The 19,542-nt window shown below is 40.5% G+C and overlaps 1 protein-coding gene across 1 annotated transcript in view; it reads left to right on the top strand.

Annotated features, from left to right (window-relative positions):
- The window catches only part of LOC122886477 (probable G-protein coupled receptor 158), a 61,573-nt gene that overhangs the window by 35,054 nt on the left and 6,977 nt on the right, over positions 1 to 19,542 (top strand). The window contains exons 6-9 of the mRNA XM_044218723.1: positions 5,107 to 5,216; positions 6,523 to 6,761; positions 13,464 to 13,602; positions 17,660 to 17,765. Of these exons, the coding sequence (XP_044074658.1) occupies positions 5,107 to 5,216; positions 6,523 to 6,761; positions 13,464 to 13,602; positions 17,660 to 17,765 (594 nt within the window). The remainder of the gene's footprint in view (positions 1 to 5,106; positions 5,217 to 6,522; positions 6,762 to 13,463; positions 13,603 to 17,659; positions 17,766 to 19,542) is intronic.

Here is a 19,542-nt window from a genome sequence, read left to right as displayed (position 1 = left end):
CTGCAGAAAGGGTGTGCCACTGTTTGTGTCTGCCTATCTTTGTGTATGTTTGTGTGTGTGTGTATGTGTGTGTGTGTGTGTGTGTGTGTGTGTAGGCAGGATGGAGGATGGATTATGAGTGTGTTTAAGTGGCTTTAAAGCTTCACATTTTCCTGTGATTGTGTGCGTGGATTTGCATTTATGTATGTGGGTGTAAGAAACAGCGTGGCCTACTTTTACCTCTTATTTGTGGAGGTGATTTATTGTTTTCGGTCTGTCATGCAGACCAGAGAGCTGGAGGGCTGGATGTTTGCTCAGGAGGCAAAAATATTTAGATTTCTAAGTTTGATATAAAAAAAGACATCATTCCTAAAGTGACTCTAATTAATATTTATATATTAACAATGGATCAAATGACTACATGTAATGTGAAAGAGGTGGCTCATAGTGACAAACCCACAGAGACAGACAAAGGTAGTGACTAGTAAATGAGCATTTAGCAGCTAAAGAGCCAGATATTTCTTAGGTATGGAGTTGGAGCCCCGACCTGGATAGCCTAGCTTAGCATAAAGACTGGAAATAGGGGGAAACAGTTAGCCTGGCTCCATCCAATTTAAAGAAGTATGCCTCCCAATACCTCTAAAGTTGACTAGCACATTGTATCTTGTTTGTTTCATTCATACATATAAAAACTCCAATTTGTTTTCTTAAGGGAGTGACGCACTAAAACTATTACTACTCTTATATGTCAGCCCAACACCTCTTTGCAGTATCTTTGGTCAGATACAGTTGGTATTGTTGGCATGATGGCACTAAACATGGCAACCTCACAAACAAAAGGTTCTTAAGTCCTTCTGGTTCAAATCTTTATGCGAAGCTAATCACTTCCTGGTTCTAGTGCCATACTTAAAGTACAGACATGAAAGTGATATCAATCCTCTCATCTAACTCAATGAAAGAAAGCACATAACCATATTTCCCAAAATCTTTATCTATTCCTTTAAAAAATCAGTAATTTATTGGCATTGAAGTCATGAGTCATTTTAAGGCTGAGGATGACTTGAGGCTCATCAAAATCACTGTTATTTTGAAAATCTGTCTTTGTCTGAAATATGGAGCGATTCATTTTGGTAGCAATTTCTTTTCAAAATTGATACATAAAATGAAACTTTAATACATACCTTACTGTCTTCCATATACCAACTAATTTATCAGATCCTGAGCTGCAACAGCGACTCACAGTCGGCAGTGGAGCATTAAAAAGAAACAGCTCTAATTCCTGTTCATGGGTATGAAATGGACTTGCCTTCCAGCTCTCTTGGGACCAGCATACCAATGACAACTTTGGCACTGCGAGGTTTTGATGAGGATTGTGGATGGACTTTTGCTGCTGCGCTCCGTGGTTTGACTGTGTGTGTCACATTCTTAATCAGGAGGTGAGCGAAATGTCTGCATACGAGAGCTGAACTGAGAGTGGACAGACTGAATGCTGAAAATAAGGATGTTATGACAGTTTAATTGCACACTGAGCCCCGTTTTCTCAGAATGGGTGAAACTGATCTTGCCAACAAACATGGCAACAAGCTGTAGATTAATTCACTGCTCAGGTTCCTGTGACATTACTTCAAAACACCTTCACTATGTGTCCTCTTGAGACTCTATTTTACTTGTTACCTGAATAGCGTTATAAGATGTTGTCAGATTTTTGTCATTTCCTCAGTCTGTCTTTGTACCATACTCTTTACTCTGCATTTCTGTTTCCCTTTTCTTTTTACACATCTTACAGCCAGACTGTTGCAGCCTCAGGGTTGGCTGGTTGCTTAGTTATGTTTGCCACAGATGTTCTACTTCGTTTCTGAGGAAAAGAGGTTACAGGTGCTGTTGTTACTTAAGCTTAATTACTTTGGATAGATGCTGGATGCTGCTGTCTCTCGATTGCCAAGGCTTCATAAGCGCTGGAATAAATCACTGGCTGTACTCCTCAGGGATGCATTTATACTGCATCTGTAATCCATCCATCCATTAACGATACCCACATATCCAATTCAGTGTTGAAGCGGGGTACACCCTGGACAGGTTGTTAGACTATCATAGTGCTAGCACATTTAGACTTCATAGATGGATTATCTTTTCAAATAACAGGGTAAAAAACGTGTTGGTGAATATATTTTGTGTAAATATCCCATTATGGCCTATTGTCTCTTGGGCAGCAAGGTAAATGGAAAAACATCACGTATGATGCAACAGTAAATTGGTCTAGCGTGTCTCTCATTAAAGACTGCAATACTTGAAAAAAACCTAATTGTTTCAACCTGGAACACTGGCTTAAAGATTACTTGGATTTGCTATCAATAGAACAAGCAGCTCACAGGAGCTGAATAATGGATTCTGAGACATGTGGACTCTCATCAGGTCCTCTCCAAATATTTTTCATGTCAGTCATGTCACTTTTTCAGTTTTTGTTTGGTACCTCATCTTCTGTTTAGAATTATATGAAAATGAGATCTAACATAGTATACTTGCTACTCCATGTATTTTGATGATTTGTTGGTTTCCTTGTGTATGAGCCTACTGATGATTTGTTCTCTGAATCAGAATCAGCTTTATTGGCCACCTCATTGGAAGACATTGCTGGCAACACAGTTAAATCTTGGCTGACCACTTTTGGGCCAACTTCCTCTGCAACTATCCTGCTGAGCATGCAGCACCGTCACAAGTGGCAAGGAGAAGTATAGGCCATGGATGTCGGGCAGGTCGTTCAGGCACCTAGGGCCCTCTGGCCGGTAGGCCACAAGACCAACGTGATGCCAGATGCCATTGGCACTGTTGCCATTGGTCTGCTGGTCGCAGACCACAATTATCTCCGACCAGTGGCCTGCCTCATCCCTCTCCTGGAAATGAGGGATGAGGATGACCACTCATGTGGATGTGACAGAATCATAACTGATTCCGGGGGCGGCTCTGTCTCTGCTGTCAGCTCTGTCTCAGCCACGCCCAGCCCCAAGTGCAGAGGAGACCCACGTTCTGCACTCAGTTGGCTACGACTGAGCACTGCTGGTCCTATAAACTGCAGTCCACACAGACACACAGGTTGGTCAAATGAAACCAAGCCACGCTACTTTGTCTCTCCTACTCATTGAGTGAATTCCCTGACTAGCGTGCGTGAAGAACGAAACCTCGCTGCTCAACAGTCAATCAGATAGCTATTTCATTAAACCTGCACCCTCCTATACCCACAACCTCAACCTCAGTGTCTCTTTCTGCACTTCCACCGGTCATCTGACTGTGACAGCCAGCCTGTATCAACTCTCATCCTATCCAGTTACACATTCCCCCTGACCTCATTCAGATGATATGTACATGTTAAAGCACAGTGTGTATTTAAACTGTAAATATATCATTTATATATGTAAGTGGATGTTTTAGTGTTACAAGGTTATTGACACTATGACTGATCTAACTGTTCATCAGAGTGATGGCCTGTGGAAAGAAACTGTTCTTGTGTCTGGTTGTTTTGGCATACAGTGCTCTTTAGTGCCTACCAGAGGGGAGAATCTGATCTGATGTAAACTGGACTCTGCTCGTGGGAGGGTGCAAGTATTTTTTGTTATTTTACAAAAAGTGTATTTAAAGGTTTCCTCCATACTATGTCTTTGGCATAAGGCCTATAGTTACACGCCTACATGCTGTTTGCCACTTGCTGGTTTAGAGTACTCAGTTGAAGCACCTCTCAGAGATGGTATAAATATGCTCATCTTAAAGGGAATAATATGTGAAAGGATTACAGATCTGTCTTATTATATTCAGCATTCATTAGCAGTCTGTAATCATCAAGGCTAAAACTTGAGTTCCTGTGTGTGCTTTGTGTGAATTAATGCAGAGCACTTGCCTCAGGAAGGAGTCGTGCTTTAGCATCACAGAGGGTGTGTACCCACCAGGTGAGTGAAGCAGGTTTTTTTTTGCTTCAGTGGAAATGAGCATAGAGTCACTTCACTGGATCTCCAGCAGAATGTGGAACTCAACTTCACTCGGGTCACTGGAGATTTGACATTTGGCGTCCCGCTGAGATACACATTACCGAAATGAAACGCAGCTGTAAAAGAAATGCAAATGGAGGCTCGGATGTTTACAGCTTGGCATGTGAGACTTGTCTCTTCAGCCTCATCTTTAACAGTAATAGGTGCGAATAAACCTCACACCAATCAGAAAATGAATTGTGAATGGTGAATTCTCAGTTTTATTGCAAATCACACAGTGACAAAAAATTATCTGGACTGTACATGTGCACACACAGAAACCACAGACTGTATAAAACATGGACGTACTGTCCGTGACGTCACCCATAAGTTTATGAAGAGCCTTTGTGAAGTTCAAAGTGGCCGTCGCCATCTTGGCAGTGCCTGTCTGGCTAATCCAAAAATGGGTGAAGAGGTGGAGCTGAGGCAGGCCAAATGAAGCCTGGTTGCTGAACCACCTTAGTGGCTAGTAGCCTGAGAGGGCACCCACCTGTCACTCAAAGTGGCCACGTCCTTAATTAAGCATAACTTGAATCAGCCCCCCCATATTTCTGCTGTAAAGTTGGGCATTTTAATATGGGGCTCTATGGGGATTGACTCGCTTTTGGAGCCAGCCTCAAGTGGCCATTCGATGAACTGCAGTTTTTGGCACTTCCAGGTTGGCTTCATTTTTCAGCCCCGAAGGTTGCAGCTTGACAGAAACATGTGCACATGTTCATGCAATGACAAATGTAAATACAAATCAACATGCAAATAAACATACAGATGCAGTCTTTCGCACATGAAAAATTCTATTATTAAATATCAACAGTGAGCCAGGAACTAGCTCTTCAAATCCTCATATCTGGCAGCTGACATGAGCAACATACAGTTAAGAGATGTCAGCGGGAGCTCTGGAGGCGTAAGATATCTGCGAGGCCAAATCAGCCTCCAGCTCTGGTTCTCACATGCTGGAGACTCACCTCATTTTCATTTCTGATTCCTTCTGTGTGAATATGAGAGGAGTATGAAAGGAGTGGAAGTGTGCGATTTGCTGGTTGCAAAAAAACAAAAAAAACAATCAATGTTTGGGTATCAGTGTGAACACTAACATTGCTGCACCACTCTGCAGGTGATGATCCTGTACTTCCACCCCAGTGTGTTTCGCTGTATCCTCCTGAGGTGGGTTCGCCTCCTGGGTTTCGCCATCATGTACGGCACCGTCATCCTCAAGCTGTACAGGTACTGTAAAATAAAGCAAACGCTAAAAGCACTGGAATCAAGACAGTGGTAATCATATTATTAGTGAGATATGACATTTCCTGCATGTTTTATCTCCTTCCTATGAATTATTCCTATCTCTAATATAGAATACTAAAGTGAAGATAAAACAAAAAAATAGGCGAGCCTCTCCTCTCCTTTCTTCTCTCCTTGTCTTCTTTTCTCTCTTCCTATCTCCTCTCCTCTCCTTGTCTCCTCTCCTCTCTTCCTATCTCCTCTCCTTGCCCCCTCGCCTCTATTCTCCTCTCCTGATATTAACTTGCCCTATGAGTTAGCCTTTCTCAGTTTCAATAATTCAGCTCCCTCTCAGCCTGCACACTTGTGCGCACACACACATGCATGCGGTCTTGCCAATAAGCACATTTAAATTTCACATCAGGTCCGGGCTATCTGCGTCTGCCTGCTGAAGTATCTATTCAAACACACACTCACTTCCTGCTCTTCAGCTCCGAGCAAGTGTTGCCGAGATGGGAGAAGGGGGTCAAAGGCCTGCCTGAGTGTTCCCTTGGCAAAATTACCCATTAGATTTTTTTGCGAGCTCGCTGGGTGTGAAGTGTGCCCCGAGGGCAAGCTCTTACAGCCTGGTCCCACTGAATATGTCAGAGATAAGATAGATTTGTCACAGTCAGTTCGGGAGAGAGCAAATGAGCACAGTGCAGAGACGATAGTAAACAGAGAATTGACTGTATGTCTGGATGGTGATATTTATATAACTACATGCTATCTTTGTCCCCATATAGCTCTCTTTACCCAGCATTAGATCACTTTAAATCTATTGTGGCTGATGTGTTGCATTTTTAATTCCCTTTATAGAGGTGGTAATGTCTTGTGTGCATGCAGTGAAGATAGTGACTACTGTGCAACTTATAAATAAACTGCCTCTCATGCATTCAGTCTAATAAGTTACTTCCAATCACATTTGTTCAACCACCTCCAAGCTGTAAAATTAAAAACTTAAAAGTTGTTAAATTTCCCTTTAGATTGTAAAAAATGTACCCTCATTCTCGTCTCAGGCATATTTCTGCCCTTCGTTTATTACTCCCTTCAGCTCAAGAGATATTACAACATGAATTAAACCGAAAATGTATGAAGTGAAATAACAGTGCCTTTTTCTCCCTGCTCCTTTTAATTCAAGTGGGCATGTTAATAAGAGCAACAGCCGGGGATGTGAGTTGTCAATCGCAGGGAGATAATCTCTTATTCACCTACACAGCTCATCATGTCATGTCACCCAGCAGTCTCTTCCTCCTCTCTCTCGCTCTCCCAGGGTGTTAAAGGTGTTCCTGTCCCGCACGGCCCAGAGGACGCCTTATATGACTGGCTTGCGGGTCCTGCGGCTGCTGGCGGTGATTCTGCTGGTGGTGCTGTGGTTCCTGGTAGCCTGGACCTCCGCTGTGTGCCAGAACCCCGAGCTGAGTCGGGCCCTGATCGCCGCAGGCCTCACCCCAGAGGGGATGCAGTTCAGCATGTGTCTGCTGGACCGATGGGACTACATGATGGCTGTCGGTAAGTGTGTGTGTGTGTGTGTTTTCTGTATTTCTACATGTACCCAATGTGTAGTGAGTCTTTACAGGACAAAAAATGAGTGAGGAAATTTTGGTTCCACTTACAGCTTAACTGTAAGGAGCTTTTGGGCTTGTAGCTTGGGTCTAGGCTGCTTGGTTAAGGCTAAAGATTAAGTTTAGTTTAGAAACTTTGGAAAAAGCTGCGGGCAGGGTCAGGTGGAAAAACTGCCTGGTACCACTAGTAACTCTTTGAACATTTTGGTTGTAAATGCTAGAAATCTATTCATTTTCCAGTGCTCCAGCGCAGTTTTTCCTAAACTTTTGCTTCTCCATTGAATATTGTGTAACTGCGCATTCCTAAAAACTGCTTCAAATGCTGCTATCTTGTATTCTGTTAGTGAGTTTCTCTTAAAAGAGTAACTTAAAGGTACCCTGTGAAGTTTTTAACTACTAGCGCCATGGAGCAATGTTTTTATGAGTGGATTCCTATTTTTTTCAGGGTTCAGGGTTGCCATGCATGTGTGTACGCATAGACTACAAAATCTGATTGATATCATTTGACAAACTGTAAATAAAATATAACAAGGGAAGACAACCTGCTGCTCTGAACACTAAAATGCTAATCAGATACATTCTAGATTCTGTTGGCAGTGCACAAAACTACAGCTGATGACAATAAAACTTTTCTGTAAGTGCACTCTCCTGTGTATCTGTATCAAATATTGAAAATATCAAAACATTGTTGAAGCAGAATACCAGAGCAGTTTACATGCTGTTATTAAACCTGTCAGTTTCTGACCTATTTTTCTCCCTACCTTGCCATCCACCTATCACTCTGCCATCTATGCTGTCTGACTGACTCACAAGTGACTGAGGTCGCCGATCTGCTAGGTAGCTTTTTATGGAAATACATCGACAGAAAAAAGGGAAACCCCGTGAAAGTTTTGATGTTTGCAAGTTCTCACATCACCTCAATGTTCTCTACAGCTATGAAGACAATATGTTTTAGTCATTGTTTAAATTTTTAAGACCGAGAAAAGTGTAAAAATATATAGGCCCTACATTGATGAAGATGTGCGAAGTTAAGCGTACCCTGATGCAGAGCCGGTCCTAACCTCCCTGGGGCCCTAAGCACAATTCTGCTAAGGGGCCCTCCTACCTGACCCGAGAGCCATGTAAACCATTTGCCATTGCCACACAGTCACCTGACACGCCAGTGCTCCCGCTACAATCCTCCCTCCTTTAAAACAGTTTGCTGAATCTGTCGGTCTAAGAATAAGAAGAACAAATAATATGTATTGAATAGAATATTTTCTATAGTATCTCAATATAAGTATTAACATTAACATAGATAAGAAATTGTAGAAATAATAAAATATAACACTGAGCTTTGGCTCTGCTGCCTGGTAATTAGTCCAGTCTTCACCATATTATACAATTAGCTTTGGCTATACAATGTAAACATAAGCCTATAGGCTATGGCTGCAGCTTTATGTCTCAAAATAGTCAAATAAAACCTACACAGCTGTGTGGCTCCCCCAGATTTCCTTTTATACATTTTCAAATGTAAAATATTATTTATACTATGGCTTGGCTGAATACTTGATGGTTGTTATTTACTGAGAGATGTGCATCCATATTGCCCAGTATGCAGCTCATAAATAATTTAATTTCAATATTTAATCAATAGTCAATGTCAATCCATTTCTTTCCATCTTGCATTAGTCCAAGTCCAAGTCCGAGTTGTAACTAAACCTTGACTGAGAGACTAGATAATCATTGGCTTGTTTTAAAAATGCGCCTATAAGGAGTGTCATCACGCCCATATATCGTCTGGACTGGTCCAAACAGAGGTTGCTGCCGGAAAGCACGAGTTTCATTTCGTGCACGCACCTATGAACGTATGCTCGAGCGCGACACGGTTATCTTTTCTGTTGCCCTTTGGCATTTATCAAACGTATTAAATAGTTCTATTTCACTCTCACTTTTGTCAGGCACAAAATCACAGAACACAGCCCTGGAAGTGGCTGGCAAGTACGACACAGACAGACCAAGAGATGCACTGCCCAGCTAACGTTAGCAAGACAGACTAGAGAGAGATGCACTGCAAGCTAGCACATAAACGTTGGAGAGGAGAGAACACCAGTACCTGCTTGCTGTTCCTGCAATTCACTCTCATGGTGTTTTTTGTCTCTTTTCATGAGCAGAAGAATAGTTCCGCTTCATCTTCTCATCGAAGTTGTAAACATTAATGCCCGCTTTGACATGAGTTTCAGCAATTTCACCATTAACTTGTTTTGATGTGCCACATATCCCCTGGAGTTTTTTAAATATAATTTGAACTGTTTTCTTAAAGTAGACTACATGAAATTACATATTGTGTAAAATATACATATTACACATGAAATATAGAAAAGTACTGTTGACGGATACTTTTGAGAAAATGGATTTTGCAACCTTTTTACTGGGACTCTAAAAACATGTTTGTAAGGAATGATGGCAGCATGCTGCCTCAACTGTGAGTGGTTTAAAGTATTGAGGCTCCAGTGACTCTGTGGTCAAAAGGTAAACAGCCTGCTACGGTTCAGAAACTGATGGACACAGTAAGGCAAAAAGACACTCTCCGACCTCACGGAATTGAGTTTTCAATAGTGTAGGTGCACCACATCCGACTCACCTGTTGTGGACAGTGCAGTCGTCTCCTATGCTTTACAGAAGCTGATGGTACCGACAGCAAATGGATGGCAAAATAGAGGGGACTGTTTGAAGTCGTTAAACTGCATCTTGAGATGTACAGCGAGTCTTCTGCACAATGCAGCCATTGTTATTCAAGTGACAGACATAAACAGGTGGGCTAGGGAATCTCGATCTTGTAGAAATGTGATAAACTTCTCTGCTTTGACGGGTTTCTTGTTGCCGATAAATAGAGTTACCTCTTTAAGCAAGGCATAAAGTGCTCCAAAACATGCCGCCTGCTTGCCAGAAGACATTATTGTGCTGTAATAGGACCGTTTATTTGGTGCCCTGACCTCGAAGCAGCATTTTGAAAAACCTCAGCTCTTAAATGGTTGCAGTTGTGAATTTTGATGCTAGCGTCTATTGTTTGATTTTCCTTTCCCTGACAGTTTAATGAATTATGCTGTGTATTACGTTAACAGTGGGACGCTCTTATAAACATGATGGAGTACCTCTCTCTTACAGTGTCTTGTGCTGCCACCAGCATTAAAGCAGAACACCTCCAGAGGGCAGGAGGAGCCACCAAGTACCTCATTTATTTTTTACAGCCCTTCGCCACAAGCATGTCTCCAAGGACTTTCCAGAGGATAAGCCTATCTAGTTTTAACTAGACAATAATCTATCACAGAATAAAATGGTATAATGTATTATGGAACATTATAAAACATATGAAAGCAAATCAACAACTGCAGACTATTCACCACAATCTATAGGCTTTGTTATCTAAACTGAAGATAAATTAATTGCTTTACTGAATTCGTTTTAAATGCGTATCTGTTATATTGTTGCTACTGCAACTTCACCTTGACTGACTCTGTTCTGCTCATACTGTATACATATTTCATGCAATCCCTTTATAGTATGCTCATACCACTTTCAGTTTCCCTTTCTTTTGATTCATCCATAGATCAAATTATATACCTACCTAACCAAGCCACATCATAAAATGAACCAGTGAACCAGACTAAGAATTTTAGTGTTTTTTAGTGTCTTCCATAAAGTTACCAGTTTTGACCTGTAGTAGCAGCTCCTTAGGGACTGTACAAAAGTATTATATCTCAACTCTCAACCCAGATTTCAAACTGAAACATTAATGGAACAACAATTTTTACATGGCCCAAATTGCACATTAGGAGTGGAATCAGCGATTGCCAAAATTGGTGTGTTGTGTTTACTGAGCATTTCAGCTGCTCTCTATTTTTGAACTAATAGCTACCACCAAAATTAGACCCTCTGCTCTGATAAAACAATCAGACCTTCTGCAAAAAGAGAAAATACATAACCCTCCCCCCTTTTCTGACCACATCTCCAAGACTAATCATTTTCGTACAGTCCCTAAAATGACCAGAATTTATAACACTGTCAAGCTAACAAGCATGAAGAGTGATTGTACTGGTGAGACGTTGCAGGTACTGTCCCTCAAGTATCCTGTGAGTACTCAGATGGCCTTGTGTGCGCTTTACAGTAGCTTCCTAATGACCGATTCTTGAAGCAGGAGGCAGTGATGGGCAGCTCACTGAAGCCAGTCTGACAGCAGGGGAGACTAATCCTGTTTGGAAAGAGGAAAGGGATGGATCCCTGAGAGAAGCTTGGTCTGCCTCTGAAAACTGATAGACAGGCAGACACACATACACACACAGAGACAGAAGTGGCAGGGAAAAAGAAGAGTGAAGCCTGTGAAGTATGAAGCTTGTTGGGATGTGGGCAACGATGCAGAGAGTTTTCCATCAGCTGGGGAGGGGGAAAATCTTTTGAGAAAGAGAAGAAGAGGAGGGAGCTGGTGTAGGGAGGACAGCTAAGGACACCGTGGAGACAGGACAGAGGAACGCAGCATCTTCAGAGGAACAAACACAGCACTTTAAATGGAATGAAACACATAGAGCACAACAGTCCCTCCGTTTGTGTTTTTGAATCTGTGTGTTTGTGTGTGTGTGTGTGTGCGTGCACGTTCAAAACAAGATAGGAAATGAGGGATTCCCGCTGTTCACTCTGACAGCCATTGAGAACACACCGGTGTGCTGAGGCTACACTGAAGGACAGGAAGCAACCTGAGAAACTGCTTTGGAGGATTTTAACAATGCAAGCCGCGGTGCATGTCATGCTTGTGAAAATGAATCTAATTGCTTTTCTGTGTTTTCACTTGTTTAGTCACAATACTGACAAGGGAACATGTTTGTCTAAAAATGAACAAGTCACCCTATTTTGTCTTTAAATGCAGAACAAAATGGAGCTGATGCAAAACAGTATTGATAATGTCAACAATAAGCAATTAATTTGAATCCGCAGTTAATTTGCATTAGTTGGAATTGTTATGCTTTCCCTCTTGCATGCAGCTCTCAATGCATCCTGATTCAACAGCTAAATACCATATAATTAGTGATGATTTATAGACTAGGTTGATTCATGAATATTAATGGACTGTAATCACTGTAAAGACTTTATGGACTCATATGCCATCCTTGGCACAGTTCTTGGTGCGCTTTGCTGTCTGCAAACAAAACAACAAGCTCATGTAAAAGCTTGTATCAGAGGAAAACCTCTTGGTGATGCTCATTTGGAAAAAGCAAATACAAAATCTGTTAGATTGCTTCAAGACATCATTTCATACCTCCAAAATGCAGCAACCCTAAAGGAATCCTCTTCATCACATTCCAAATAATTAATATTGATTTTTGCAATTGATGTTCTTTAAAATTTCATTACACTGGCAATTTAGGTGATACTGAGCTACCTGTGCACACATATAGATACATCAATTATATACATATATTCTGTAGATAACCGCGAACACCGCTAGCTTTTGAAATACATCTTCCCTGTGAATTGTAGTCGGGCTGTGTGACCTTGGTGAGATAGCAGGAATATGTCAACACACTGTCGAGAAAGCAGCTGCCTCACTTGGGGGAAACACTGCAAACGTGGGGAATTCTTGCTAAATTAGGAACTGCTAAATTTGAAGCTACATTATTGCCATCAACACTGTCAGCATCAACTGTCAAAGCAGGGTCGAGGATCCACTTCTTTGTGCCTGCTATTTCATACAGTGTGGTGAATAATGTTGCTGTGTACTATCACACACTGAGTCAGAGCAACAGTGCTGCTTTCATTTAACATGCAAATAAAACAAAGACTGAATCAATGCTCAAAGGAATTGTTTGACATTTTGAGAAATACATTTTGGGGAAATTCTTTCTGAGGGTGAGATTAGTAGATCGATACCACTCTCAAGTCTGTGCGTCAAGTACAGAGCTGGACCCGGGGAGGTGATTAACCTAGCTTAGCATAAAGACTGGAAACAGGGGGAATCAGCTAACCTGGCTCTGTCCAAAGGTAGAAATAATTTAGGGGGTGTTACAGAGTCTTGGTGTGGTACCATTGTGCCTGTACAGAGACCTACAGTATACTAAAACCTGTGCTCACCAACCATTTTTGGCTAGCTGGGCAGATGGATTAACCATCTGCAACTTTTCATTTTTACATTTCTGTGTATAAATAAAAGAAAGGAGATACAACTTTTGAGCTTTAGAGGCACTGGTGGGCATATTCTTTTTCTTTGGAGAGAGCCAGGCTAGCTGTTTCCCCCTGTTTCCTGTCTTTATGCCAGGCTAAGCTAATCACCTCCTAGCTCCAGCTTTCTACTTAACTCAGAGACATGAGAGTGGTATCGATCTTCTCATCTCATTCTCGGAAAGAAAGCAAATTAGTGTATTTCCCAAAATGTTCAACTATTACTTTAAAGCTTTATATTGAGTTTGGTTCTTTTAAAAGAGACATTTATACTAAAAAGTCGTATTTTCTGGATTGCATAGGTTTGCCCCAGTTCCAGGGGTATACAAGACTTACTTAAAGACACTAAACCTAATTAGGAAAATAAAGAAGAAACTAAAGACAATAAAGACTTGAAATCAGGTGGAGTCCTCTAACCCTCCTCATGACCTTTTTCTCGTTTGTTTCTTTTGTTTCCCAGCGGAGTTCCTGTTCCTGCTATGGGGCGTGTACCTCTGCTACGCTGTCCGCACCGTACCCTCGGCTTTCCATGAGCCACGTTACATGGCTGTGGCCATCTACAATGAGCTCCTCATATCAGCCATCTTCCACATCATCAGGTGGGAACAAGCGCAATATAAGCATGAACAGCAAGTGAGAGAAAGAGATGTGTGGTCCTAAGTGAATGGCAAAATTTTGTCCTCTTGTATGCTGACTGAGAGAGAGAAAAGGAAAAGGGGAAGATATAGAGAGGGGGCGGCATGAAAGAGACATGAAACAGAGCTAAGACTGTAGAACACTGAAGTATCTTACTTTTCTTGATGAACATCTCTGTGACAGTAATTAGGAAATCGTGAACAATGGCAAGGGGCTTAAATTACTTTACCCCTTCTTGCAGCACAAGCTGTTGTTTAATCATAATCATAGATATTTGCCTGTTAGAGCGGGCATTACAAGTGCTGAACATGTCAGATGAAAGGCAGAGAGTTTACCCGCCCCTTTCATCAAGGAAATAAGCAGTGTCAGCAGAGCGCGTGGGTAAGCCAGTTGAAAGGAGGTGAATTAAAAAAACACACAGCATAGATCTACTGTGCCAGAGCCCAAAGTAAACTCTCTGTGCCCTGTAACTGTCTGTCTGTGTTTTTGTCACTCTTGCACAGAGGTAGAAAGTTACATAATGTACTCAATTAGACAGCTTTTTGAGTATTTTAAATGTCTTTTTATTTGAGTAATCATCATGTCTTGAAAATACCTTGAATAAGCTAAATGTAACTCAAACCTTGAGGTGATAATGGCTCATTTAATTCTTTTTTGGATTCAACATAGACAATACTTCTTTGGAGGAATACATTATCGTAGTACTGTCTTTAAAGCTGCACTAATCAAAATTTTATATAATCCAATATTAACAATGGATGAAAGGGGTCGCTCATAGGTGAACTCACAGAGATTTATCCCCCACAGCTCTATGGAGCCTTTTAGTATCTTTTAGTTAATTGTTTTGGTTTTATGGCCCACAACTTAACTGTTTTCGTTCACTCTTACTGTTCTCATCAGCATTGTTTCCAGCTGCAGCCCATGGCTGTTTTCACCAAAAATGCTCTTATAAACCCACTGTACGCTATCTGCCCAGCACCAAACTGCAGACAGACAAAGTTAGCGACTAGCTGATGAACATAGTGGAGCATTTAGCAGCTAAATAGCCAGATATTTAGCTCAGGAGTAGGTGGAGACCAAACAAGCGCTAAAAAGTGAGTACATATTGGACTTACCTTCATCAGGTGGACAGAATCATGACTCCAAATGAACGCTAATGTTGGTACATGTCTGCTGGATGTGTAACTAGTTAGCTAACATGTTAGCCATAACAACTTTAAAAGGTGATAATTTGTCAATGTAGTGTTTTCAGCTTGTTTAGCTGCCTCCAGTGTCCAAAAATGATTAGAATCTCTTTAAAATTGTCAATGTTTTTTTTTTTTTATTCCCTCTGTGTCATTTCTTACACAAAACAATGCAGCAACAGCTTAGACTACAAAGTTTTACAAGCCTAGTCTGTCTCAAGATTAAGCTAAATGTCTCAACCTTTTCTGGTTTGGATGAAACTCATTTTATCATGCATTTGAAGACAACCTGCGTCGAATGTTTTGCAAAGTAGACTGGAGGCTGGTTTGATGAATGTGATTTCCCTACCTTCAGGCAGCCACTTCATGTTTGTGTTGCATGAAAATCAGCTTGCAGAGACTTGAAACTTGATTGAGATGCATTATACATCTTTTCATCCATCTTACAATACATGTACACCCAACAGTTTAGTTGGGTAGTAACACAAACAGAGAAAAATCGGAGCAGTTTAAAGAATGGTGGAAGTAGTAATACCCACATTTTTTACTAGACTCCTAAAGCAAAGAAATACTTTGTCAAACCTATTGCAGTGGGAATAAAACTGGTCAGGTGGTTTATATAGTGCAACTGCAGGAGCCTGGGGCAAAAAATTCCATTTGTCACACTTTCTCCGAATAAAACTGTTGGTGATTGAATTTTATTTCATTTAGGCAGCGGCCTATTGTGCTCAGCTGGACAAAAAGGAAAAGATCACATTCCTTTTAATCTGTTGAGAAACTGAAAAGTCCAATGGATATACACCTTCATCAGTGGTGTGAAACTGTTATAAATCAAGCTGTTCTCGCTTGCTGGGAAATAAAACAGAGTGTTTTTTTGGTGAGCTGACAGAGTCAGTCTGCTGCTGCGGCCCAGAGATAAGGCTGGACTTGCGCAGGATGTGGTGTGTGTGTGTGTGGTGTTGTAGGGTTGAGGAAAACACGCACATACACAGGCTATGCTTTTGGATACTAATGTGAATGTGATTATTGGGAGTGATGACAAAGGACCAACAACCTCTGAGCCACCTTGGTGGACCTCTGACAAATGACAAGGAAACATCACGTACACACACACACACACACACACACACTGAAGCATTTGGTGCTGGCACAGAGGAACCTTTTCAGAGACTTTGTACAAAATTCACAATACTCAACTTGATGCTGCCCTATAATTGCATTGCTTTATCATGGTGTCTGGCTTTGATTGGTTGTGAAAAATTGGTGCCAAAATGTAACCAGTTGTTAGAGCCCATTAAGGCTTTTGTGTACTTTTCACATTCTCCAGCGACTGGAGCGATTACCGGTACTGGTGCTCGTCAGTACAATACAAACTATGATTCAAAACAGCTACAATAATGGGAATGATGACATGAATTGTTTAGAAGAAGCCACAATCGCTGCTGTGAGCTCTGACATAGATTCTACACGTTTGGATTGAGTCAGTGGTGACAGAAATGGGACACAATTCTTTTGTGCAAAATTACATATTTTGGTGTTTGCTGATGGTGGCAGAAAACAATGTCTCTGCTCTGCTCTATAAACCTCTTTATATGTAGCATCAATGTGACAAATTGCAATACAGTATAAAAATAAAGATAACAGCAACAGATTTTATGGACTTTATGGATACATTTGACATGCTACCAACCCAGACACAGGAACACACAGTATCATTGCAAATGCTGAGACCAGCTGTGAATCACACCGTTAACCTATGGGAAAATGTTACAACCTCTGTTACACATAAAGCACACTGTATGAACTGTCAACATCTCACTGTGTCGAATGTTTACCATGTTCAACATTTTAGTTTAGCATGTTAGTATGCTAACATTTGCTAATTAGCTGTAGCCAAGAGGCTAAATGCTGATGCCAAATATTACTTTGTAAACTGAGATGGTCAAGCTAACATTAATGAACTAAAGCCTAAAGGGCTGCTCCAGGTCATCCAGTTTACAGACCATGTAAATGCCACAGAGAGACAGACAGACAGTCAAAGGCTTTGAGCGAGGAATTACACAGTTTAACATTTTGTATCATTGCGGAAGAAACAGCAGAAAATAATGCAAAACAAGACTAAAGAGTCTACAGCCATGCTAGCAGCTCTATGAGGCTAGGCACAGTGGTGCGTATTAGGCTAACATCAGCATGCTAATATGCTGACAATGACAATGCTAACATGCTGATGTTTAGCAAGTATAATGTTTACCATGTTCAACATTTTAGTTTAGCATGTTAGTATGCTAACATTTGCTAATTAGCAACAAGCACACGGTAAATAATCTTGGCTAAATACATAAATAATGGCTAAACACATATGACTTGCCTTCTTGGGGTCATTCCTATGTTCCCAGGGTCCTATGTTCCCCAGATTTATATGTCACATAATGGGAACATGACAAAGGGTCCTATGTTCCCCAGTTCTAGGGTTAGGGTTAGGGGTTAGGGGGTTAGGGGATTAAATGTGCATTCAAAGTGTATCTTGCCTCAACTCAAAATAACTGCACTTCCCTTAAAACCACGTTTAGGTGAACAAGTCTTTCACAATCTTTACAGATTGCCTCTCAAAAGGAGGCAACTGGTTTTTGAAATGGAGATTGCCTCGGGGTTGTGGTACATTTTGTTCTCCTCGTCCTGAGAATCACTAAAGGCTGCTTTAATGTGTGTGTTTGAATGTGTGTCTGAGTATAGTTCACAGACACACCAAGTACTCAGTTCAACAGGCTTTCAAATATAAACTTTGATAAAGGGCTGGTGAATGAATTGAATCTTTCCTGTTGATGTTTTTCTGCAGGTTCTCTCTTGTGCCGGGGCTGCACCCTGACTGGATGCTCATGTTGTTCTTTGCTCACACTCATCTGACCGTGACTGTGACTCTGGGCCTGCTGCTCATTCCAAAGGTAACACTTCATATCTGTAGCTCATGAACCACGTCAGTTATTAGTTTACTAGGCTGTCAGTCAGTGGTTGAAAGTAACTGAGTAGATTTACTTAATAACTGTACTTAAGTAAAATTTTTGAGTATATCCATTTTATGTTACTTTATACCTCGACTGCTTTACATTTCAGAGGGAATTATTGTACTTTTTACTCCACTACATTTATTTGACAGATATAGTTACTAGTTACTTTAAGAAGAAGATAATATTAAACAACATAAGCTTATAATTAAACCAGTGGTTCCCAACCATTTGGCTTGTGACCCCATACAAAAGTGTCTGGTTGTCATGTTTGGGTTGATTGTAGATCCACCCAAAGAAAGATTTTCTCTCTAATCTTCTCACATGTAATAATTAAATAATTGTTTGAGGCCCAAAGAGGTAAAATTATTCAATATTTCACAAAAAAGCAAAGATTAGACAAAGCTACCGAACTGTATCTATCTAAGTAGCTAAGTAGCTTGCTCAACCTCAACAAGCTACAACAGTAAAATGCTACTTACACATGAATGCATTAGCATTAACAACTTAATAGTGTAATACATAATAATATATTAGTCACACCGGCCATTTTACTGAAGAATGAGTACTTTTACTTTTGATATTTTAAGTATATTTTGCTGATAATACTTCTGTACTTTTACTTAAGTAATATTATGAATGCTTGTTTTTACATTTTTGTGTGGGTACTTAGGTAAAGGATCTGAGTACTTCTTCCACCATTGCTGTTTACACTTAATTAACGGAGGCATATTCTAGGGCTGTACCACCAAATTCCTTCCTTCCATTTTTTGCAATCAAATTGAATGTATTTTTTAGAGAAATTATTCTCATGCAAATTTAGGCAAACAAAAATCGATTCTATGCTCGATGAATGTATTTGCATGTTTGCTATTATCAACAAAGTGTACTGTAAGCAACAAGTGGAAAAATGATTAAAACTGAGTGAAAGAGGTTGTTATAGTGCACTCATGTGAATAATAGCAAAACACAAATAAATGTATTGACAACAATGTAGCTTTGGGTTTGCTCAAATTAAATTACTATTTATACATATATATATAATTTCAAAATGTAATTTATGTGCTTGCAAAACATTTTTTGTCTGTGCTTAAAATGTGTCATTGCTCACTTAGAATTAAGGCACAAATATAATTCCATAGAGTTCAGGTATTTACATTACATGAAACTAATCTGTAACAGAGAAGCAACTCTCATAGAAAGTGCTCCATGAATGTTATCAGTGCAGAAGTCATACTTTCTTTCTTATAAGAGTGTTTTTTAGGAAATCCTGCAATTGTAATGGAGGTTACATTGAGATTTCCATAATGGCTGCTGCTGTACTGCAGCTTGTATACACAACAGTCCATTAATCATCTTAAGTTCATTTGATATTAGCGATCTGGAACACACACATACACACAGATGCACACAGGCACATTTGCTACCATTACCTTAAACTCATTCAAACTGCGTTAGTAGTTATTGTAATTTAGCTAAGCACTCCCGCGGGTGTCTTTATGTGCACTCTCTCAAGTCTGATGGAAAACATTTAATTCTCCTGCTGTGTGAGAAATACAATACACCATCAGTGTGCTCCATTCTTTCATTCTTTCTTAATTAGGCAACTCAGAAGTACAAGTCAGTTGAGTACACTGGGATAATTAAGCACAATGGGAAGATGTTAATCTCACACAGAGTCTGTTCCTGAATCTGGGATAAATATTTGGTCTCTCTT

Source organism: Siniperca chuatsi, linkage group LG13, assembly GCF_020085105.1.
Source record: "Siniperca chuatsi isolate FFG_IHB_CAS linkage group LG13, ASM2008510v1, whole genome shotgun sequence".
NCBI lineage: Eukaryota > Metazoa > Chordata > Actinopteri > Centrarchiformes > Sinipercidae > Siniperca > Siniperca chuatsi.
Note: the sequence above shows the minus strand (reverse complement) of the source record. Positions and strands in the feature narration are given on the sequence as shown.